Below are 25,754 nucleotides of genomic sequence, written 5' to 3' on the forward strand. Positions count from 1 at the left end.
AATTAGCGCTAAAACATAATCATGCTAGAGTACTCTTAAATCTGAAAACAGCTTCAAATCTATTATTAAGGTAGAAATTTTGTAGTGCTCATCCATTGTAACGCGATACCTTTACTGTCGATTATCACCCAAAGCTTGGACAAGAAATCAGCTGTTGTTTATTCTTACAGTGTAATGTGGAATCGTATAATTAGTAGTTGTAAATTAAGTATTACTTACTTTTCTTCTGTTACGTAATGTTTCTTTAAAAATGTTGGCGCTACTGATCTTATAAATTAAACAAGCATGAAAATGTAGTTTTTTCTTGGAAATAGAAAGGAAGAGTAAATTTTAATAATGATGGAAGCCGAAGAAGATAATTACAATAAGTATGTTTAAATTTATACCGGTCTTAAACATTTTCCAACTTCTTTTTGTTCTCCCTAGTATTTATTTATTTAATAAAAATTGTTTCACTGATGTTATCGCAGGTTTGGTTGCTTATTTCATAAATTTGTACATTTAAGATCATATCTCGCCGAAGCCATTTATGTTTTGTTTTTACATTACAGAATAGTTTTGCTGTCTTGGAGGCTTTTTCTTCTGATAAAAGGCGTGTGTCCATCTTTTATAAATAGCATATTGCAGGGCTTGTTTTTGTTGTGTTTTTTCTGAGGTTATTTGGGTGCTATAATTTGTCATTTATTAAAAAAATATTGTGTTGCAGTAATTACTTACATAACTCCACAAATCTCATTTTACATGTGTCACTTCCTTTGTTCAAAATTAGAATAAAGATATTTGCTGTCTAATACAAAAAAATCTAATCTCGATTTCCTTTTCTTAATTAAATTTTCCTTTATTTATATCTTATGAAAATTAACTGACCTATTTCTCATGGATAATCCTTATAGTTTACATGCTACATGTACCTTTTAAGTTTTACAAGTTATTAACTTTTCATAGTTTCCTTGAAACATTATGATGGCCTAAACATTTAGGCAATTAAGATAATGTAAAGTGCCTTCTACTAGGTTTAGTTATACTAAAAACAAAAATATTATACATAGATTATCTGTATTCAATTGTAAATGAATTTGACAACCGAATCTAAATTTAGATTTTTTTCAAGCGAACACAAAATTAGGAGTTAGTAAATAGGTAGTAGCCGTTTTTAGTTTGGTGCCCATTTCTAAGAGTCAAAAGATAAAGAATAATTAAATTCTATTTTTTTGAAGAAATAATACTTCTCCAATATTTATGGATTTTATTAAAACAGCTGTCATTAAAGATAAAAATTTCTCCATTTTACTGTTTGTATTCTGGTGGCTGTAGGTGGATAATATTAATAATAGTAAACGGATAGTATTAGTAAATCTAATTACATAAAACTTTCTTACATAACCTTGTGTTATGTGCTTAATGTTGAACATTAAATAGATAAATCTTTTACTCTGATCTGTACATAACACATTATATAGATCACGTCAGAAATTTGGTAGATATGCTAATCCACTGATAAAAAAAAGGGAACTATCCCAACATTTATCTGGTTTGTCAGTTATTAAGCATAGCATTTATCATGGTTTTGCTTGAATGGATCACTGAAACCGTGATAAAACTTTGGTCAGAGCAACATCCCAAAATACATAATTGATTTTATGATAAAAAATAGATGCGATTAAAAAGTCCATATTACTTATTTAAAATATAAATACATGAAATAATGTTAAATAAATATACTATTACACTAAATACATGAAATTTGTCTACATAATGTTTTCGCTGTAAAAAAAATTAATTTTAAATAAATTCGTAGAAAACTGTTTGGTAATTTGTTAAAAATTGTAATAGAAACAATAATAAGGTCCTTTTCGGTGTCGAAGTACGTTATTATTTTTTAAGAGTAAGTGGTTATTATTTTCCTTAATAAAGTTTGTGAATTCAAAATTATAAACGCATTGGTAAAATAACATTTAAAATGTACAAAATAATGGCCTAAATGATTAATATTTATTGGCACAAAATTATGATCTAACTGTACAATTTTTAAACTTTACTTTTAACATTTTGAGTGAGTCTTGAGAAATTATATTTTATTTCGTTTGGGGATATATGTAAGCATAACATATATTTAATAATTACGGCTAGCTTAGTGTTTTAGGTTCTAAAGTGCCTTAATAGATACTTAATAATATAGGCAATGAAGTGCCTATAAGCCTTATAAAAGCCTTTTACCATGAAAGTCATCAACACACACTAATTATTTTAAAATGATTGCTAGTGTAATTGGGAATTTATAATTAATTTTGTGTACATTATTATGAATTGCCCTATTTTATGATTTAGTACTGATGTTGCATCAGAAGATGTAAGCAATCCACAGCTGCCTAGTGATCTGGTAGGCCAGACCGACTTGTTAAAAGGAGATGCTATTGGTAATACATTATACAGTGAAAGATTTGTACTGAAGACACTAATGACATTATCACAGGTGAGTTAATTAATCTTCATCTTCTACTGACTTTTATTATATTAATATCTATTTATTTATTCATCTAGTATGCATTGACTTATTAACAATTACTGTGCTTTTTTGCAAGAGTTTGAATTTTATAGCACATATGAAATATCAGTCTCACCAGTATTTGAATATTGGATCCTTTGGATTAAAAGCAAAGACACCACTGCTTCATTATTGTAGTTGGCAAAATTAAGTATTATTTACTACCTCTTTAATCATAGAAAGAAAACTAACATTGCAGAAAGTAAACTAGCATTATTGTTTGAAGTATTTCTTTAATTAAAAGAAAAAAAAAACTTTATAAAAACTATTTATTTGTAAAGTATTAATAAAATCATTAAAATTAAACACATATTCTAATATTAATTAACAGTAGTTTGGTCAAAAAGAAACTGAACCTTTAAAATTTTATGGCCAATGTATTATAGTCAATGTTTTATTAGTGATGCTGTGTAATGTATTTTTTAGAAATAATATAATTGCCGAGTCATTAAATTATCTTGGTGTAACTTATTGTTTCATTTCCAATCTGTAAGCAAGTGATATTGTGTTTTGTGCTTGCAGAGATATAGAAATGAAGATTTTTAAGCGATGAATTAGTTCAGTAACATAAAAGAGATTAAAAGAAATTTGCTACAAGACCAACAGGTTATTCCATGAAACTGTACCAGAATATATCAATAAATTTCTTATTCTGATCAGTACATAATAATACATTATACACATTATGTCAGGATCTGCTACTCCATGGATAAAAAAAAAAACTACACTTTTTCACTTTATGAGTAACAGAAATAGTTCCTGATAATGATAATTTTATCGTTATCGTTAATGGGAATTCCATTTATGATTAACAATGCTATGTCTACCTAAGATGTGATTGCTTTTACCCATTTTTAAATTTAGGTTATAATCCATCCAGGAATAATTTTTAGAACTGCCACAGAATTTTCAAGTTCTTTTAAATGGTATACATTCCATCTGTGGAAGCAATGCTGAAAGTTATTAAAATTGGAGGATTTGGAAATAAAAATGACAAAATTTTGTAAAAGTATGTAAAATAATTTTGAAAAAATCTTATTTTTTTTAATGAACCTAGTAATGTAATACTCATATAACATAATGTAATTTTCATATAATTCACCCATGAATTTAAATTTACCTCAGGGGTATCTAATTATAATTCTGCATTCCACAAGTTTCCAGATCTTTTAAAGATCGTCTTGCAGTTTTGTTAAATTGAGATATAAAGGGAGCTGCATCCCTGGTTCTCATAGCGAGAGTACATGAAGCTTGTTATATAACTGATGGCTTGGAAATGGTATTAGTCAATAATGTTAGAATAGGTTGGCTTGGCATCAAACTGGACACCTTCTGGCACAGAAAGAAAAGTACTAATCTTATGTGCCGCTCTTGACACATCCAATTTAAAATCGTACCATTACAGCTGACACTTCAATCTTTTCATTAGATGTAATAAAAATGAATGTACTTTCTTGAAGCTTTGCATGTAAAATATGATAACTGATGTCCTAGGAGGAACGGTTTAATGAGATTGTACTGCATTTATTTTGGCATTAATTCAAATAAGCATCAATAGTTTTGTGACTGTATAAGTCATTTTGTTGCTATAATTATTGATTTATTCTGTTCTTATCATTTTTTTCAGATTGCTGTATCAGAATGGACAGAAGATTTTGAAAATGATCTGTGCTATTTGTGGGATATGACCATTGAACATGATGTCGTTAAAGTATTGATGAAACATGATTTTTTGAAACTGTCTTCGACCGTACTTCAAGGACCTTTGCAAGAACCAAGATTTATTGTTTGTATTTTTTTTGTTATAATAATTTTTTGAATATTTTATTTTTAAAAAAGTTGACAGTAGTGAGGAATAGCATTAGTGAATGTCCATATTTATAGTAAATTTTCTCGGTGACAAAATTAATTTTAAGTGTCCTCATCAACAATATTCTTAATGTTGAAAGCTTAAAATGAGAATTTTTGCATATGTTCATTATTTCTTCAAAACATTCTCCCAACCCTGAGTTTTGCAATATTCCACTTAAATCCAGTGATAATTTATTTCAGTTTAACATTATATCTCTTAAAAAACTACTCATTTTTAATGACATTCATAAAAAATGAATAATTTTGTGAAATCTTTACTGTTAATTGGTTTTAAAAAATCATTATTTTCTAAAATTAGTCATAAATCTTTTTTTCATTGTAACCATTTCTTTTCTTTTTTTTAATCTTGTTAAATTGTTGACTTCATAACATTTGCTTTTTAAGGTAACTTTTTTTATGTAGCGCTATGCAAACTATATCACTATGTAATCAGTTATTAAAATAATACAATAAAGATAGGTGGATTTTTTTTAGGTTTATACAGGCAAGGCTATTCAACATGGCAACCAGTGTAGTATAGTAATAAATAAATCTTTTATTTTGGTTGGTACTTTTTCACACTCGCCGACAATTTTGCAGCTTCTGGATTCCTGTTAAGAGATGATCTTTGCTGAGGTGTCAAATTTCCTTGGTCATGGCACGATAACTGTTTCAAACTGCTAAAACAAATTCTTTGGAATGGTTCTTTTAGTTTTGGAAAGAGATTGAATTCTAGTGGACTCAACTCAGAACTATATGGTGAATCGAAAAGCATTTCCCGAGTATAATCAACAAAAATATAGTCCGAACTCAATATGTGGGCGCACATTGTCATGTAAAATTTATACAAGACTGTTGATTTTTTCTGTACACAGTATTAAAACTTTTGAACGCAAAACTTTTCATTAAAATGCAATGTACTGTAGTTTTTGGAATTCTGGTTTCATTTTTGATTTCTCTCACTGACATGGTCTTCAACAAACATTAGGGTAACAATAGTGATCCTTTTGTCATCTATACCAATAGACAATTGATCAGAGCATGGCTCACATGCTATACTCCTTTGCCTTCCCTAAACTTTATATGCCAACACTGTACAGTGCTGCAGTCTACAGTATCATCACCGCATACTTCTCGTAATGTTTGATAAATTATTGGCTCAGTATCACCTGTTTTAAAGTTATGATTTTGATATGTGCTTGTTGCTTGAATTTTATTATTACCAAAGTAAATTTCTGCTTTGTCTTTGACTGCACTGATATTATTATACACTTAATAAACCGGAACAACTTATATGGTCTACTTCATGACAATTCTGGCTACACACTGCCCAGTTGCTGTGTATCATTCCTTGTTTTGGTTTTTGTACACATGCACACAGTACATTACTTTTGGGACAATCCACATAAATTATATAGATCATGTCAGGGATGAGTACAATTAATTATAGGAAGAAAAATAAGCATGATTAAAGTCCATATTAATTATTTAAAATATAGTTTCTTGAAAAAATGTTAAGGTAAATAAGTAAAGGTATTAAATATAAAAAATAACTATAAAATAATTCTCATTTCAGAAGGTGTTAATGGAAATAATTTGAGCACATATTTATGTAAATGTTGAAATGTACAAATGCAGAAAATAAGGGTTTTTTAAACATTTTTGATTGTTATTATTGAAAAACGAATCAACAGAGTAATATTGTTTTTTAAAAGAAAACTACTTAATTATATTTTAGATAAATTGGTGGGAAGATTTTAAAAATTATTTTGTAATTTATTAATAATGATGACAGATTCATTATAAGATCCGTTTTCTTAAGCTGAAGTATTGTGTTGATTTCTTTTAAAACCATTCCCTTATCTCGGTTATTGTTTTTTTTTGTTTAAAGAATAAGCAACTTCTTTTAAGGAAAAAGATTACACATAAATGTAAACACATGGATAACTTATCATTTTCAGTATACTAAATATGAGGCTGCTAATTATATGAAGGTGTAGTGGTTATTAGAAGGTATTAGTGGTTCCTTTTATTTATTAAGCAAGAATCAGTTTTGGACAGTTTTTAAAATAAATTCTTATGATTATGATACAGAAAATTGAACAAGTAGGTCTGTGGAGGTCCATAAGATAATATTTAGATGTAAGCCATTTTATGCACTGCCATAGTTCATTGAGAAATTATCATTTGACATCGGTGCCTGTGGTGATGAAAAAATTTGCATAAAAAGACTAAAATAATTTTTACTGAAAAATCATTCTGTACATAGTTTATTCAATAAGGGTACTATTATTATTATTATTATTAGTTGTAATTGATGTAAAACTAATATAATAATTAACAAAACCGAGCCCCTAAAACTAAAAGAAAAATGATCCCTACTCAACTAATAAAAAATTACCAAAATGCAACTAAAAAAAATAACAGTCATGGATAAACTCAAAGATCTAGTCAACAACCTTAAACAGAACGCAGAAGAATTAGCTGCAGTAAAATCCCGTATAAAAAACATTAGTGGTGGAACGAATGTGACAAAACAATGGAAAAAACACATGAAGCAAGGCTACTTTACCATTCCCAAAAATCAGAAACATCCCTCCAAAATCTAGTAAAAGAAAGAAAAAAATCCACCTGAAACCTAAGGAGAATAAAGACAACACGATAAAATCATACTGAAGTCAATAGAAGAAGAATTCAATGAAACAGTCTATAGACTATTGCAAAACCTCCAACTCTACCAATAAAGAATGAAAATGGTAAACTGGCTCAAACAATAAAGACAACATAGAAATTCTAAATTGCGAAGAACTGACAGAACTCCTAAACTTTAACATAACACCACCAGGAAACATCATTCCCCCCCACAATAAAAGAAGTCTACCAAGCACTGGGTGAGATGAAGAATTTTAAAGCAGTGGGAGATCAGACTTTTAGAAATCTGGAAACATGCAGGAAGATCAGCAAAAATTGCCCTTCATCAACAGCTTGTCAACATCTGGATCAAAGAACTAACAGAACACTAAACAAAAGCCCTCATCTATCTGTTACACAAAAAACGGAATAAAACAGACCCTAACAATTACAGGAAAATCTCACTCCTAGACACAGCATATAAAATTCTTTCAAGAATCCTCCTAAACAAGATTGGTTCACAACTCGCAAATAACTGGAAGAATACCAGACAAGTTTCAGACTCTGGAGGAGCTGTCCAGATCAGATCATGAGTCTCAAGCTAATAATGTATTATAACAGGAAAAAAATCATGGTGAAACATGGTGATAACATTTGTAGATTTCAAGAAAGCTTATGACTGCATCCACAGAGAATCCCTAATAAATATTCTAAGACATCTTACGAGATGTCTTAGAATATTACGTGAGATCTTTGAACCATTTGAGATCAAAACAGGACTGCCAAGGCAATGGGCTCTCACTGCTGTTATTCAACTGTGTTCTAGTAATGAGGGATGGCTCAAAAAATGCCTCCCAAAAGTAAAAATATGTTGAAAAATCAAAACAAACTGTCTTGGTTTCGGTGATGACTTGGCATTGCTAGCAAATGATGTTGACAAAGTTATCATGTTGGTTTTTGGAGCATAATTTCTGTCTTTTTGAATGATATTTTGAGGAAATTTTATTTACAATGTTTTGAAGTTCTTCAAGCTATCTGCGATAGCTTTGTCAACATTTGACGTTGACAAAACTTCAAAACATTGTAAATAAAATTGCCTCAAAATATCATTCAAAAAGACAGAAATTATGCCCCAAAAACCACATGATTAAAAAAAGAAGTAAACATAAATGCTAATTAAATCAGAGTAGTAACACAATTTAAATACCTCTGAGAAATAATAACAAACAACCTAACGGAAAAACCTCAATCCAAATAAGAAGAAACAAACTAGCTAAAGCTCAAAAATTAACCTGGTACACTTACAATAAAAAATGCCTATCAATAAACACAAAAATAATACACTGCAGCACAGTTATAAAACCAGAACCCACTTATGCACCAGAAGCACTAACACCTGAATGAACAATCAAAGACATACTGACTCCAGAAAATCAAACGAAGAATTGGAAGAACCTCCATCAATAAAAAGTACCAGAAAGATGGGCAGTGGTGGATTGTGCCCAACAAAGTTGAGTACAAAGTGTTAGTACTCGTCATTGATACCGTGTGCAAGAGGAGACATTTTTTTGACATATCATGAGGATGCAAGACTTCTGAACAGCTAGTACACTACAATCTTGACTCTAGAAACACCAATTCAGGATGCAGATGAATCAGAGAAATAAGAGAGGATCTAAAGAAAATCAGCCTTAAACCACAGATAAAATAAAATTAAACAAGAAAATCAAGAAAAAATACTCGCTTCACAGTTACAAGAAAAAACTCACAACATGAACATTTTCGATACTAGATAGAGCAGAAAGATCGAAACGTATGAAAAAGTACTGGAAGGACCACAAGGCCCAAACAGTCCCATTGCTTGGATAATGGACTGACTAAAGTGATATGTGCGGTCATAAAAGATAATAATAATTAGTTTTAATTTTAAGATTAGATTAAGTTTAGTTCCTTTAATTTATTCAGTCACTGAATTACCAAGGTATAATAAAAAAAATTAAAAGCAAATCTTGATTAGAGGTCCTTTGTCTTATTGTGAGGTGTGATATATCTGCACTGCAGTAATGTGCAGTTATTAAAATTCAAAATAATAACAGTTATAAATCTACCAACAAAAGTTAATCTTTTGTCTCAACAAAAGATCTCATCTTTTTCTGTCTCAACATTATCGACAGTTAAAATCTATCGATGACAATTAGTAAATTTTGCTCCTTAATAAAACTCAAAAAGTTAAGTTTGTTACGTTATTAAATATTAACTACGCATACATATATTCCTGTATGAAGTATAATGTCATTTCTTGGGGCTTGCTAAAAAAATCAGAACTTCTTAAGATACAAAAATGTGCTGGCTGGTCATCATGTGGCTCTATAAGTGTGAACTGTATAGACCTATCTTTAGAAAGTTAAATGTTGAACTCATCCGTGTGTTTATATTTATGAATTTGCAATCTTTGCTAAAAGGAATAGTCATTTATTCTTAAAAAATAACATATTCACCTTTATCAAACCAGATGGCAGAAATATTTTTATATAATTAAAAACAATAGTTTAACTTACGAGAAATGGCTTTGAATTTAAAAATTTTTTTGATAAATTTTAAAATGATAATGATAAAAAAAAATGATTATCTGCATCCAATTCTGTTTTTATAAATAGATGCTCAAAATAATTTCTGAATTGTGAATTTGTTTGTAGTTATGTTTTATATTTAGTACTTTATGTATTTACTTTAACAGAACTTCATGGGTTTGTATTTAAACAATTAATATTGAGTCTAGTCATATTTATCTTATAATTTGTCATAATCAGATGATCTATGTAATGTATTACTATGTACCGATCAAAATAAAATATTTATTATTTTTTTTTTTCACTGCTTAATTTTATAGCTTTTATTTAGTAATGTAATACTGAACAGATATTCTTTAGTGTATGAAAAATGTCAAGCCTCAACTGGGATTTGAACCTAGGACTTAACAGATGAAAGTGTGAGATGCCATCACTCTACCACAGAGTTTAGCAATGCACTGAAATATCTAGTTATTCTAATGGCTACATTTGACATTAATTTGATAATAATTTAATCTGTACTGCAAACTGCTATTTTTGTTTCATCTATTTTTAATTTTTTTTTTTGTTATAATTTTTCTTTATTTATTTATGCGTATGTTAATTTCCAGGAAATTGTTGTCGGTATATTACGCAACATGTGTTGCTTTGATGAAGTTCGTCAAATGATTTCTGAGAGACCAGAAATGACTCAGTTGTTAATGCAATTACTGACATCATCTGACACTCTTACTCTTATACAGCTGGTAAGTTTTCTATGTTATTTTGTTAGTGTTATGTATAAATGATCGGTTGATCGTTTATTATTTATATGTTTCTGGTAAAATTTATCTACTGGAAAGTACATACCACTGGTAACATTTATTTTAATGCTAATTAATTTGAACTTCTATTCTAAATGTTAAATTAACATTGGTTATGAAATATCTATTACTTTAATTAACTTTCTTTTGACCGGTTAAAAAAAGAATGGAAAGATTTCATTGTACACCTAAACTATTCGCATTATTTCTTCAAAAGTTCTCTGCTTTAGTTTTGGTAAATATTGTATTGCAACACCAGTTTTTTCAGATTTGTTGATTCTGACACCAGGGTATCCATCTTTATTGAAATACTCCCAATCGAATTGTTCGTAAAAATTTTTTCTGATTGTATAGCAGAATTAAACATTATCGTGTAGAAGATCTATAACTCTTTTGAGTATTCCTTGCTGTTCGTTTTAGATTTATTTTCAATATTTACTTGGAATTTTTTATAAAAACAGACCAATTATATTTGTACTTTAGGAAATCTTATATTTCATAAATTCTTTAAGTACCAATTTTTTCTTGGAAAACGTAACAGTAAAAATGATCATTAAAGATATAAAATTTACACTTTTTGATAAGATTGTATGACCCAGAAAACTTGATACTTTTGTGTCAAAACATAAAAAAAATTTGTTTGACAGACTTTCTCAAAATGTTAATGATATTTTCCTGTTCCTAGTTGTAAAATTGAATACCCATTGTTAATTGTATATATCTACTATATCCTACAATATATCTTATATATATAATCACATAATCCCGACATAATAATCCCGATAATTCAAATTGTCCATGGACAGAACAAGGTAAATTACTTCTCAATTAAAAAAAAATCTTTACAAAAAATATTGTATATAAAAAAAGTTTAAAACCTACAATTTTTGGATTAAAAAAAAAATTAGAAACATAAAAGGAAACCCATGTCCCATTATTTGGAAGGATTTCAGCTCTATAAATGCATTTTGCACTTAATTGAAAGAATTATCAACAGTTTTATAGAGCCCATTGACATTTTTTCATACAGCAGACTTTATTGCTACTTTGATAAAACTGACATGATTGTGATTTTAGAATACATGAATTTTTGTAAGTAAAATTGTTATTTTAAAATACATGAATTCTTGTAAGTAAAATTCCTTTACAATCCCAAAAGTCTTGCCGTAATTTTTTTTTATTTCATAGTGTCTACTTGATTTCTAGTCTCTGAATTTCTCGTACCGATATCTTGTAATATTATTATTATTATAACTTGACATAAACATAGTGGATGTTGTGCATTAACTTCTTCTGTTGCAAAAAACAAGTTGATGTGATCACTTGGGCAGTACTTATTATAATAAAGGACATCTAAACAGGGGACTAGTGTACCTCTGGAATATTGTACCAAGGAAGGCGCCTCCATCTTTGTTACATGAAAATTAAATCTTCTTGGAAAAAAAGCTGCTGTAGTTTTCCATTGCTTTCAGCTGCACAGTAATCAGAAGATTGAGTTATGTTGATATGGCCATTAGGGACTCCATTACCTCAGATTTTATTCTGATATTTTTAATAGAAATTTAATTTTGGAAATAAAAGAAGTCAGTAGGAACTAATTCAGGTGAGTTTGATAGGTGAGAGACAACAATAAGTAAATCTTTTATAAAACTCATGACTTAATTTCAATGTGTGAACTGGTCCATTATCATGGTGAAGGAACCATCACGAGTTGTCATAGAAAAGTTCAGGTCTGTTCTTCCTTAAATTTTTGTGGAGACATCTGATGACCTCTAGATAGTACTGATGGTGACTGTCCTGGAGGTAGAAACTCATAGTAACATCGCCTTTAATGATAAGACTGTCAACATCGCCTTAGAGTTTGAATGTCGTTTGCATATCTTTTGTCTTGATAATTTTCTGACTCACTGAAATGATCAGAATTTGGTTTCTACATCATACCAACACACTTGCGTCATTGTCAGTTATTGACATTGACAAGAAGATTTCATCATTATTTGCACGATTAAAATGTTTCTGACAGATTGCTATACAATTGGCTTTCTGCTTTTGAATCAAGTTTTGAAGCAGACTTGCGGCTGGCACAATACATTCTTAATTTTTCAGTTAGGATTTTATGACATGAAACCACTGAAATCCCATTCTCTTTGCTACCTTATGAACTGTTTAATGTCGATTTGGCATCACCAAATTGTTTGCTTGATCATCAAGGTATGTGTCCATTGACATCAATGATCTTCCTGGATGAGTGTCGTCTTTGGTAGATTCTCAACCACTTCTGAAAGGCCTGAATCATTTATATCAATGTCTGCGGCTCAATTAGTTCTTCCTGTAGCCTCTTGAATCATTTTGGTAAAGTTTTTCCCAAACATAAAAAACTCTTTGTTCAAGTCACTCATCACCAAAAATGCTGTAGCCACTAAATAACACCTACTTCAAATGAATGCTACATAAAGCTAATCATCATAGATGCATGCAGATAGTGAGGGATTATTCATTAGTTCTTATGCAGTGATATCAGTTGAACATCTCAGAATATCTCTAAGCATCAAAGAAAAAAGGTTGGTTATTTTTTGAACAGACCTTATACATCAAATTAGGTGTAAGAAAATTTAAATCGATTCATGTAGTATAATACTATTTATACATTTTATTAGTGTAATATTCTCTGAGAGAATCATACAATATGTTTGGTGTTACTGTCAATATCAGAGTGTTACTGATAATGATCTGATGAGTGAAAAAGGCATTGTAAATTTGCTAATTATATAATAAGTAATTGGCTGTGTTATTGTTAACAGGTACGACTACTGCACACTTTTGCTTGGGATCTTGTCAAGCAAGAAGACCAGCGTAGTTGTACAACACAAAAACATTGGCTTGAAAAACAAATGGATTGTCAACATTTGTGTGATAAATTATCATTTCTGTTGAATAGTTCAACTAATGATGATTTACTCTATGGTGTATTAGATGTATTGAATACACTATGTATATACGGCCCAACGCTTAGTGACAAGGATTTTAGCCAGTACTTTGCTACAACTGGTAATTGCTTATATATTAATATTTCATACTATGTTAAGACTAAATTTTGGAAACTAACGTAATAAAATTTCTTGTATTCTTGTGAAAAATTGTTTATTATATGGCATCATTACAGGTAATATTACTATTTGCATAAGTATAAATAAATTTTATAAAGTACGGTATAAATGAACGTTTAGTGGAAATCTGATTGAGAAGTTAATAATTCATTTGTGAATACTTATATATCCCACACAATTTTGTGGGGATCTGATTGTTAACCATAAGAATCCAGTGAGCTACCATAAGATTATCTGAAAAAATGAAGCAATCAGTCAGTTATTATAGTCAGTATTAGTTGGTCAGTGCAAAGTTGTTGATAACGAGCGAGTTCCTTCTATCATGGGTTGAAATACTATGAGGGGGTTGTAAAAAAACATAGATATCCGCGCCTGCAGGAGGGGGTCTTATACTTTTCAGGTGGGGTTGTTTGTCATGTTTTCTGGGTATCATCGCTTTTTTACTATATAATTTTTTCTTTCACTGTTGAACTCTTGTTCTGTGGGTTTTTATTTGATGTGCACTAAGTATATGAGTACGTGTAGTGAAAAGCTTATTGACTAAACCTGGATACAAGACTTAATATATAGCATCTCAACTCTTTGTTAAAATATCACATGATCATTATATTAAACAGATTTTTATGATTAATTTTATAACTAAAGCTGTTGTCTTTATAAAGCTGTTGTTTTTTTACATTTTTCCACAATGGTTTATATTTATTAAAATCACACCCAGTTATTTTATTTTGTTACTTTAACCACCAGATTAATTCATTTATCTTATTTTAAAGAAATGTGTTCTTATAACCAAATATTTTAATTGCCAATAAAATTGAGTCATCCATAATAAAATTTAAATTCTGTTTTAAAATTATATAGAGAAAAGCTTACAAAACTTTACTAATGAATGAAAATAACTGTATTAGGCCAAGACACAGAGAAATAGAAGCTGTTTTTATGATAAAAAAGATTGCAGGAAACCAATTGTACCACAGTATATAAGATGGTTTGTAGATAAACATGTATGTTTCCAACTTCTATTTTTTTTTTTTATTGTTAAACAAAGTTTAAAAACCAAAAAAATGTTTAGTTTTTCTTCTAAGTTGAAAAGTAATGGAACAATCATAATACTTCACTGAGAGAAGTTGTGGACAATTAAAATGTCAAGTTTTTCAAGGGCTTGTTTTAAAAGTATTTTAATTGTTCACAACTAATATTATTCAAGTATTATGATTGCTCCATTATTTTTCAATTTAGAAGCAAAAAACTAAAAAACCAATTTTTTGTCCTTAAACTTTGTTTAAACAAAAAAAAAAAAAATAGGAGTTGGAAGCATATGCATGTTGGTCTACAAACCATCTGACATACTGTGGTACAACTAGTTTTCTCTGATGTTTTAATTCACCTGAAAATCTCTAAGTCCTTGGTCTATATCAACATTACAACAGGAAGTATAAAGATAGTTTAGCTTATTTGGTGATTAAATATGAAACAACTATTATGAAATTTAAAATGTTTAATAGCACTTAAGATGAATGCAGGAAACTGTTTAGGCTTTTAGAAATAAAATTAATAGAAATTCCAAAACAGAATTATTGAGTGCAACTGATGCAGAAAAATATGATTATCAAAAAGGAGATGAAGCGATAAAAAAAGAAAGAGATTTGTTCGAAAATTGAAGCCAATATATATTAGTATTAAAGGTGCACATGGAAAACCAGTAGACAAGAAATTTAACAGGTGGCAGGAATATTGAGAGAGCGACATGTTAAAAGGAAAATGATTGAATGAAGTTATAGAAAAGATGAAAGAATTTGATATCAGATATCAGACATCAGACAAGGCCCTATTTTGCGATCATAGTTTGATAGGGCTCTAGAAGTGTTAAAAGCGGTTGAGGTAGATACAGTCAGAACTATTGTTTTGTTTAGGAAAAACAGGACTACATAAACTCTACAGATGAGTATTCATAAAACATTAATATTAATATAGCATTTGACATGTGGAGGTTTTTAATTTCGTGTATTTGTACATTAAACCAATCTATTTGTTGTAAAACGAGAAATGTAGCTTCATAACTGAAAATAAACTCATTTAAAAATCCCGCTTTCAAGTTCTAAGCTATCCAGATTATTTTTAGTGAATTAAATAATTTAATCTTATTCTGTGGATAAATTTTATTTAACACCTGAATCTTAAATGCGGTGAAGCAGTGTTGTTTTTTTAAAATATTGTGTACAGTTGTTTTTGGAATGTCTAACTACGCAAGACTTGAACAGTGATTTTTACAGGTTTTGCAAATAATTTGTTTACATGGTTTCAACAGTCTTGTCAGACACTGATGGTTGTCCTGGATTTGACTGCTTCAGTGAGCTGCCTGTTTCTCAGAGTCATTTGTCCTCTGAATGTTATTTTCGTTATCTGGTTCTTCTATTGAATACACAAAGGTATTTATCTCAGCCGAGTGTAATCAACTCAAACTTAGAAAGCGACCAAATGTACTGAATCTTCCTCTGTAGTGTATCACGGTGAGTAATGAGCTTCATAAGGCTATCAACCTTGTAACACATAGAACATGAACTGGTGCTGGAACTTGTTTATGTGTAGAAAAGTTGGACAGTTTCTCTTCATTTTGATATATATACATCGTGTTTCTATCATGCTTCATTCCAAAACTATGATTGTTTGAAAGTCACCATTATGTTACTAACACTGTATTTTTAGGTTTGACAAGACGATATTAATATATTAATCATTTTAAAAACATAAGTAAATAATTTTACTCACATTGTTAAGAAGATACGATGAAACTTCAAGCAATTTTCATAATAAAACTGATATCATATACTTCCTGTATCGGTAAATATTTTAATCGTATTAAAATTATAAGACATTTTTAAAGTAAAATCTGTAAATGACAAGTGTATAATTTGCCGCTTATATATGTGATGTAAACAGATGGTGCTTGTGTAGCTCTGTTATTTCAATCAGTAGTCAACTTTAGCAACAATAGTTAAGTCGTTTTGTTGTTGTTTATATTCATCTATTTATATTGAGTGCTGCAATTGGTGAACTTACCAAGTGTAAAGTATGAGGAGTAATCAAATTTTTGATGGGAAAAAACAGTTCTGTGGCTGAAATTAACAGGCAGATTTGTGATGATTGTGATACGGACTGAAATTATGGGGAGTAATGCTAACAGTGGTGCTGTTCATTTCGAGAAGGGAAAACAAACGTTTGTGATTTATGAAAATGAAGTGATAAATTGTTTGATCAAATTTTTAGTAGAGATGAAACTTGGATTTCTTAGACAAAACAGCAGTTGATGTGATGGCAGATTCATCATATCCTACACCAAAGAAGTACAAACAAGGATGTTTGATAAAGAAACTTACAGATACTGCTTTTTGTCTTGCTTTTCATATTGATCATTGAGATCCTGTAATGCCAATACGTACTGCAAAATCTTAAAAAATCTCAAAAAAGCTATATAAAACAAATGATAGATGCTATCCCATTGGATTTTGTTTTTTCAGGACAATGTTCAGTCACACATGGCAAATCAGACAGTGAGGCCACTGGAAAATTTTCAGTCATCCATCGTATAGCCTTGACTTTTCTCTCAGCAATTATTTTACTTTTTTTTGCCTTAAACAGTGGCTTTTCATCAAAAGGGTTTGACAAAGATGAATTGGAAATTGGTGTTACTGAGCGGTTTAAGTTGATGGTAGAAGCTAGTGAAACGCTTAGAAAAAATGTTTGATGGTGACTGCAGCTATGCAGAAAATCAGTAAGTATGTGCAGTTTTTATGGTTAAGTAATAAAGTTTGTTGTTCATATTTTTCATTTTTGTTTTTATTTCAAAATGGACCTTACTTTAAAAACATGCCTTGTAATTATGTAATTTTTTTAGATATGGTCAACAGTTTATTAGAATGTTGGCAGCAATTGTTTTTGAAGTCACGATCAGTATATGATGATATCGAGAATGAAGATGGAGATAGTGTTGCTGAAACTGACAATGAAATGTTTTTATCTAAACATATGTTTAAAGCAGCTAAAAAGTGGATAGCAGTATTGGCATCATTTGCCGGTCATGATAAAGGAAGAGAAGCATTAGGTATTTATAAATGTTTCATTAGCGTGTTCATTTTTATAAAACTTTCCCAATCTGCTACTAAAGTAAGTGAAAAATATTAGAAAAATTACTTTGACAAAATTTCAGTTTGTGAAACCATATTTAAAGGAATTAATAAAATTAAAATTAATAATTTATGTTTTTACGACCGAGTGTTCTTTCCATGTTTGGAACAGTCATTGCTATGATTGTTCCTCAGTCATTCCATGGATTACATTTAATAGACTCGATTAATAATAAATATTTTCTAGTTCATGTGTGTTTTGTGTGGGTTTGTATATATATTTATATATTATACACTGGTATTTGTTTACATAGCTGTATTGATATTAGATAAAATTACAAATAGAGATCTTATTTTTCTATGTAGTTTCCTTCAACAGAAGTACATTTTCTGCACCGTATAGGTAGCTTCTTGATCCCCTCATAAAAAAAAACAAGATGGGTGCCCTAAAAACCAACTATGCACATAATGATCAACTGCGGCATCATCTTTGAAACTTTCACCTCCTAAAGTTTCTTTCGCCAAATCAAACATTGAATTCACACAGTAACAAGTCTGGATTGTACGGCGCGTATTCAAATTCTAGTGAATTTGAGCGAGTTATCACTATATGTAGCCTTGCATTGTCGTGGAGAAGAACATTGTGAATTAATTGCCGACATCATTTGTTGCGATAAGCAGCCCTGACACATCCAACAATCGGTAGTAGTATACCTCATTTACCGACCTTCATTCATGTAGAAGATCAATATCAGCAGCACGCCTTTTGAGTCCCAAAAAACAGTTTCCAGAACTTTTCCAGCATTTCTTTGCTTTGACTTTTTCTCCTTTCCATAGTTCTCTTGCTTTGTGGAGTGTAGTTGCGGACCCGTGTTTCATCACAGGTCACAATACAGTCCAAAAATGCCTCCTTCTTCCTCAAAGTGATTCAGATGCACCTGACGGATGTCTTTCTGGATATTTCTTTGCGCATCACTGTGAAAATGTTGAACCCACCTCACCAATACTTTGCTGTATCCAAGAGCGTCTTGACAACATTGTATGGATATTCTCCAACATTTATGTCCATCTCTGATGCAATTTCAGCAGTAGTTCTGCGGTGATCGCCTTCCACAATGTTACAAATGGCCTGAATGTTTCTATCATTGACTTTGGTCTGCAGATGATTTGTGACTTTCATTCTCCAATGCATCATGGCCACTTCAAAATTTTTTTGGCCTAATACAGCACTTGAGGTTTTGACAGGATAGCATCTCTGAACCGTGCTTGGATTTGAGTAAAAATTTCAGAGGATTTGACATGTTTGTTGGGAGAAATCCGATTATAACTCCTTGCACAACACACAACAGACAATGTTACCTCCTGCTCAGACATTCTGCTGCTGATGTGGGAATGTGAAATCCCGCTCCCCTCCACACGTATCCAACTTTAACTACCCAAAGCGCCTTACCACATTTACAGCAAAATTCCAGTTTATATTTGAATGACCCTCATCTGTATATATATATATATATATATATATATATATATATATATATATATACGAATGTTATATTTATATTTAATCTTTTTTAATACTGAAATATTATTTCTTTTGATTTTTTTTACAGCCAGTAAAGGTGACCAGTTAAGTGTAATTATGTTGAAACTTTTAAAATTGCCCGATGAAGATGAACGTTGTGAAGAAATGTTAACAGATATTGTAAACGTACTGGAAGCTCTAATATCAACAAACTTTTTTGCTGAAACTATTAAATTGTTATTATCTATATTGTACAGTATTACTCAAATGCAAGGTATGTAGTAGCGGCTCAGTGTTATTAAATTAGTGTATATAATTGATATGAGAATACACAATAATTTATGGAAAAATTGTTATAAATTAGAATATGTTTCATTAGATTTCATGTTTTATTGAGGTCTGCATCAGTAAGATATACATACAAATTTCTTATTATTTGATGCATCATTTATTCAATATTACTTATATCGCTAGAAATTCCACCCTCGCTTCCTTTATTTGCCGATTGTGTTATTCCTTTTCAAATTTTCTGATATATAATAGATTAAACAGATTTTCTGATATATAATAGATTAAACACATTAAATTTAGACAATAGATAAATTAAGTCAGGAACAGATAGGTATACTACTTCATAGATAAAAACAAAAGAACTACCTCGGCAGGGTAGATCTTTGTAAAACCTTATCAGAGCGATAACACAAAATACACAGGTAATTATAATATAAGAAGTAGATGTGATTAAAGTCCATATTAATTATTTAAAATATAAATTCAATAAAAAAAGTTAAGGTAAATACATAAAGATACTAAATATAAAAAATAACTATAAAATAATTCAGAATTCAAAAGGTGTATATGAAAATTATTTGATTGCAAGTTTTATGTACACGTTGAAAGATATGTAGAAAATTTAGGATTTTTAATTTTCAATTAGTATTATATAAATAATATTAATCATTTCTATAAAACAAAATCTTTTATTTATATTTTTTTAAATAAATTGGTGGGAAGATTTTTAAAAACAATATTTTTTTAAAAAGATGGTAAAGGTGATGTAATTATGTTTTTACCTTAATAATTAGCAATATTGAAAATTACGATTGACCCTCTTGATCAAAGACTTTTTTTTATTATAATTATACTTTATTTAGTGTATAATTGCTAAAAAAAAAAATTAAAAAGGTTTGGTTTCCATTTAATCCCCTTGTTCAGTAGCTACCTTATACAATATTTTTAATAATAGACACGATTGATACTTACAAAGAAAGTATCAGAAATTATAAAGCATTTTAAAGGTTTTTTTAAATTCTTAAGTCGGGTCCCTTGGGTGGACCCCCTTTTTTAAAAATTCCCTTGTCTGTATTAATAATAGATGTATTTTCAGTCTAGAAAACTAAAATTTTAACAAAAATTGATATTTTATAAGTACAGGATTTTAGATACATAAAAGTTAAAATTATTTACTTCACTGTCACCCTGATTCGGTATAATGTTATTCAACAAAACTAAAAAAAAAATATAGTTTACTGAAAACTATGGAATACTGTGATGCTCCTTATTAGATTGATAAAAAATCAGACTAAAGCTAGAATATTTAAAGCCAAATTTCTATTTTTTTTTTGTCTATCTGTCTTCAAGATGGCAAAAACTATGTAGAAATAATGTTGAATATTCCCCACCTGTAAATCTGATCAACCTAAACTTTGAAGTTTTAAAGTTTTTGCTTTTGAGACTGACATTGCCCACGATGTGCGCTACCTGCCAGTTTTTACTTGACTCATGATATTCAGGCGTTTGGTGATAAGCATGTCAGTTGTATCCTAGCTAATATTGTGGCATTCTGCATTCGATTATGAAATGTAATACTGTGTGGTTAATTTCACATATTTCATTTTTTATTGCAGGTAATTTTTAAGCTCACTTTCGTGTTCATTTTATCTTATTCTTCATTTCTTTTTCTTGTGTTTATTTAATTTGTGAACTTTTTTCATAAATAGTTATATAATATTTTCATTAAATTATTATCTAATAATTAAAAAAAAAAAAAAAAGTTCTGAAAAATCTTCCTGTACACAGCTGCCATGTGTCAGAAAAAATTTTTTGCAATTAGATTCCGATATAGATTGCCTGGATTGTGAAGATAGTGATTTTTATTTTGAATTTTACAAATTGAATTCATTCACAGTCATTCAGATGTTGAAGATTCGTGTCATTTCATATTACAAACAGGGTAGAAATAAATATAGAAGATATTTCTCATAATATTCTGCCTACAGAACGTGGTGAAAACTGTCAATCTCAAAACACTGACAACAAAAAATTCCAACTGGGTTACTTAACAGGATATATAAATTTAAAACTAATTGGTTCTTGATGAAACAGTTTAATCAAAGATTATATGTATTCTTAACAAAAACACTATTTTTTTTTTCTTAAATAAATAATAGATAAATCTTAAGAAATAAAATAAATCATAAATCTAATATTCATGATAAATTTCATAATTTTTTAAGTATTATAAATATTGTCTTGAAATAAATTGAATATTATGTAAAGTAAAAAAAAAAAAAATGTTACTGGTTGGTCTCACTGGCATCTCTGATTGAAATTCAGTCGGCATGCCAAGGGACGAATCGGTCACAAGACTGTTTCTTATGTTTCTGAAACTAAAAATAACAAACAAATAGGTCCATTATTTATTGATATTAAAAATAAAAATTTGTCTTACGTTAGAAGACACCTCAGATAAAATAAAATTAAACAAGAAAATCAAGAATAAAAACACTAGTTTTACACTCGCAAGAAAAAAACTCACAACATGAGCATTTTCAAAGCTAGAAAGGGCCCAAAGATCGGAACGTATGAAAAAGTATTGGGAGGATTTCTATGACCATTACACAAAAATTAAAAATTGTAATATCCCTCCCCCTTTTTTAATCTTATCCAAAATTTAATGCCATCAATGCCTCATATATAAAAACTTTCTAAGCGATTTTCAAACTATTTATGTTGAGCCAGTTTGGAGATATTAATAAAAATACACACATGTACATATATGTTTGGAAATTTTGATATTTCTTTTTGTTTTTTGGACTAGGGGTCTCTTGAAACATTGACATTTACAAAAAACCCTGATAACCAAAATTTTGACTGAATACTATACTTTCCATTATTAGATATGCTGCTGTAACAGCAATAGAACTGCAGCTAGGAAAATGACAAGAGAAGCATAATAAGGCTTTTATTACAAGTGAATGTATGGGGTTGAGTTATATGAAAACAGTTCTGTTGTCTAACCCACCGGGTCGGTCTAGTGGTGAATGCATCTTCCCAAATCAGCTGATTTAAAAGTCTAGAGTTCTAAGGTTCAAATCTTAGTAGGTTACTTTTATATGGATTTGAATACTAGATCATGTGTTCCTTGGTGTTGGGTTTCAATTAACCACATGTGTCAGGAACAGTCAACCTGGAACTATACAAGACTATACTTCATTTACATTCATACGTATTGTCCTCATTCATCCTCTGAAGTAATACCTTACGGTGGTTTTGGAGGCTAAACAGAAAAAGAAAGAAAGATAGAGTTCAGTAAAACACAGCGGTGAAACATTCACATACACACACAACTTAACAAATCTTGATGATATTCAATAAAATAGTACCAAAAGTTGTTGTCATAATAATCTTTCACTAAATTGATGGTGTCACTTATGAGACAATCTTTATAATATGTGTATGCTAAAACCGCTACCGCAGCTAAAGAACACAAGTCATACCAAGAACTGAATTCATACTGAAGAAAATTTCATCATGTTGGATTACTCATTACTCAACCCACTGACACGTCTCTACATGTCTGGCTTGACATGAAGTGATATCAATCAACTGTTATGTACCAAATATATGTCTACAGCGTGCATCACAATGCAAATCAGATGTGAATAAGCAAACATACAGATGTACTAACTAATTTGTATAATTTGTTCTACAAACAAATAAATTTAAGAGGTTAAGAACATTACGTGATGGATTCTTTCGCAATACATATTCAGATTAAGCGTATAAAATATTATATAGAACACCTACTCCCTTTCAGTTCTAAATTTTATGTTGACCAGTGTAATCTGATTGAAACAAAGATGAATGGTATTTGGTAAAGATTTGAAGGGAAGATGTAAAGACAGCTAAGATTTCAATTGTACAATCGTGTAAAATCTGGTTAACACAACTTCATTCTGCAAGTTTAAAATTTATGTTTTGTCATTTATGCATAATCTCTTACAGGTAAAAATCGCATTAGCTGATTAACAAGGTATTAGGGATAATTTTAAATGGGCCTGACGCTTGAAATCTGTATGAGAAGGTAAGATTAAGATGACATGAAAATAAAATTTAATCTTAGTAATATATAGATTGAAAATCAAGTAACATATACAGTGTACAAAATGTTGAGTTCATTTGCTATTTATTAAACTACTTAACTACCGCCTACAAAATATGATTTTTCTCTGAATTTCAGTTTAATGTCAATATAAACAGAAGTAAACACATGAAGGTCTATTATATTTTTTATTTAATTATTATTAATTTGTAAAAGGTATATTCCAAATCAGTTGCCTATCGATCGGTTTCTACAATGTATATTTATATATTATTACCTTTTTATTAACTATTATTTAAACATATACAGAATTGTACGTTCAATTTTATTTTATATACAAGTTTTTAATAGCGGCTATTTTTATTTTACTTATTTTTATATTTAATAGGTGGTGACATAGCTGCAGTTCCTGAAAAATTGACGTTAATTGAATCATTTGAAAACTACTTTGAATCTTGTGTAAGAAACGGAAGCAAAGCTAAATTATCAGAGGCGCTTGATCTGTGTGATGATCACTTGGTACTATTGTTTTGGACTGTAATTCGAAGGCGTGACCAAGAATTAATGTCAAATTGGAAAAGTGACATTAAACCTTTTGATGAACGGAGTATATAATTTAATTTTGTAAATTATGGATGTGAAATTTGTATGTACATAATTAAATGCAATAAAAAATTACTTTTATTTATGCATGTAAATAAGTTTATTCATTCTTTTAACCGTTCATAATTTCATTAATAGTTTATTTCAGTTTCTTTTTGTCGCACGTTTACGTACTTTTTACAAAGACGGAGTTAATTGTTTAACTCTAGATAACTGAAATTAACAAGCAAGAAGTATTAATTAAACGCTAACTTGATAACCGCTTCATGTTATACAATGCTATTTGGAAGGAGTCTGCTACATTTACTTAGAAAAGTACGGGAGAGTAAATTGTTTTGGTGATGCCATATGCCGGTTATATAAAGCCATTGTTTTAGGAGTCACCCTCTTGGAGATAATTACCTTGAGTTAGGTAACCCCATTAGCAACAGAGAATTAATCTGCACGGATGGCAGAACATCTGGCCTTAAAACCTTGTGATGTGTGTTGGACAAGAAGAAAATCTAAACGCTACATATATCATGGTTAATATCTTTCAGTAATGACCCTAATCGTAAGGTTCAGTTTTCAGAACCGATAACTGAATGAAGTCGATCAAGAAAGAACTAACCGTTTAAAATGATGACAATCTTGTAAAAATACCTACCGGGTAAGTAGGCGCAATTAATTATTGGCATCTAGAAAACAACATTTATTTCAAAGCTAATTTGAACCGGCCTGATGTAATAGTTTGTGGTGACTGTAACATCCAGCCTTGGAGCAGCAGACTTTATTTTTTTTAAAGTTTAGTTACCAGAAAGAAGCACTTTTCAGTAAAAATGTATTTTTAGTGGGAAATATTATTTAATATATATTTTTTTAAAGTACATTGTATATATGTACACATACACACACTTCAGGAAATTTCTGTAATATGTGTTTTTGGACTAAGGGGATCTGAAAATTAGCAGGTCAGCATCTGCAAATCCACTGATAAGCTGACATTTTTGCTGATATTTTAGCTACAATGCTGCTCCAGCAACTGAGGTTTTAATAAAGTTTTTTGATATCACCAAAATTATCTTAGCGTTTTCAGCAGGTTAACTTTAGGGTTTTTAGCGTGGACAGGGACTAATTGCTATATGAGCACTTAGTCCCAGACTATGACATCGTGTGTTACTGTTTTGTCAAGAAAAAGTCGTAGAAAAAAAATAATTTAATAAGGTTGATCAATCTTTACCGTGTAAGATGTGCAAAGTAATTTGTTTTCCATTTTCCTTTTATCGATGTGAAAATAGAAAAACGTACGGTTTTTCAGGAGATTATCAGGAAGTAAAATAAAGCAGCTATAAAAATTTGAAATTTTAACGTGTTCATCTAAACCTTATTTAATACGAGCTCTCTGCCGAGTCCCACTTCGATTAAAAGATTTTTACTTTCCCTTCTAGCGCTACAGCAGAGCTATAGCTGTAGAAATCAATCCAAGTAAGCGTACAGGGTTTTCACTGGATCTTGACGTTTTGACGCCTAAGGAACCCAAAAAACTAGATAGAAATTTTCTGGATGTTAATGTACATGTGTTTGGTGTTCGCCTCTAAATCACCTTATATCTTCAGAACCGCCGAACCGATTTTG

At 29.9% G+C, this 25,754-nt stretch overlaps 1 protein-coding gene across 1 annotated transcript; it reads left to right on the top strand.

Moving 5' to 3' along the window:
* The first annotated feature begins 148 nt into the window (after nucleotides 1–148).
* LOC142330488 (uncharacterized) lies at nucleotides 149–24,238 on the top strand. Its single transcript, XM_075375769.1, has 8 exons — nucleotides 149–368; nucleotides 2,329–2,473; nucleotides 4,173–4,331; nucleotides 10,209–10,343; nucleotides 13,202–13,448; nucleotides 17,403–17,609; nucleotides 19,242–19,427; nucleotides 23,926–24,238. The coding sequence occupies exons 1-8, from the start codon at nucleotides 337–339 to the stop codon at nucleotides 24,150–24,152; spliced, it is 1,338 nt and encodes a 445-aa protein (XP_075231884.1). The 5' UTR covers nucleotides 149–336; the 3' UTR covers nucleotides 24,153–24,238.
* The last annotated feature ends 1,516 nt before the right edge of the window (nucleotides 24,239–25,754 follow it).

Source organism: Lycorma delicatula, chromosome 9 (genome assembly GCF_047948215.1).
Source record: "Lycorma delicatula isolate Av1 chromosome 9, ASM4794821v1, whole genome shotgun sequence".
Taxonomy (NCBI): Eukaryota; Metazoa; Arthropoda; class Insecta; order Hemiptera; family Fulgoridae; genus Lycorma; species Lycorma delicatula.

Excerpts from the sequence above, each read along its gene's own strand:
- LOC142330488 (XM_075375769.1), top strand. The coding sequence starts at position 337 with ATGATGGAAGCCGAAGAAGATAATTACAATAA. Across the intron at positions 369-2,328 it reads GAAGAAGATAATTACAATAA|TACTGATGTTGCATCAGAAG; the intron begins GTATGTTTAAAT and ends TTTATGATTTAG. Across the intron at positions 10,344-13,201 it reads CTCTTACTCTTATACAGCTG|GTACGACTACTGCACACTTT; the intron begins GTAAGTTTTCTA and ends TATTGTTAACAG.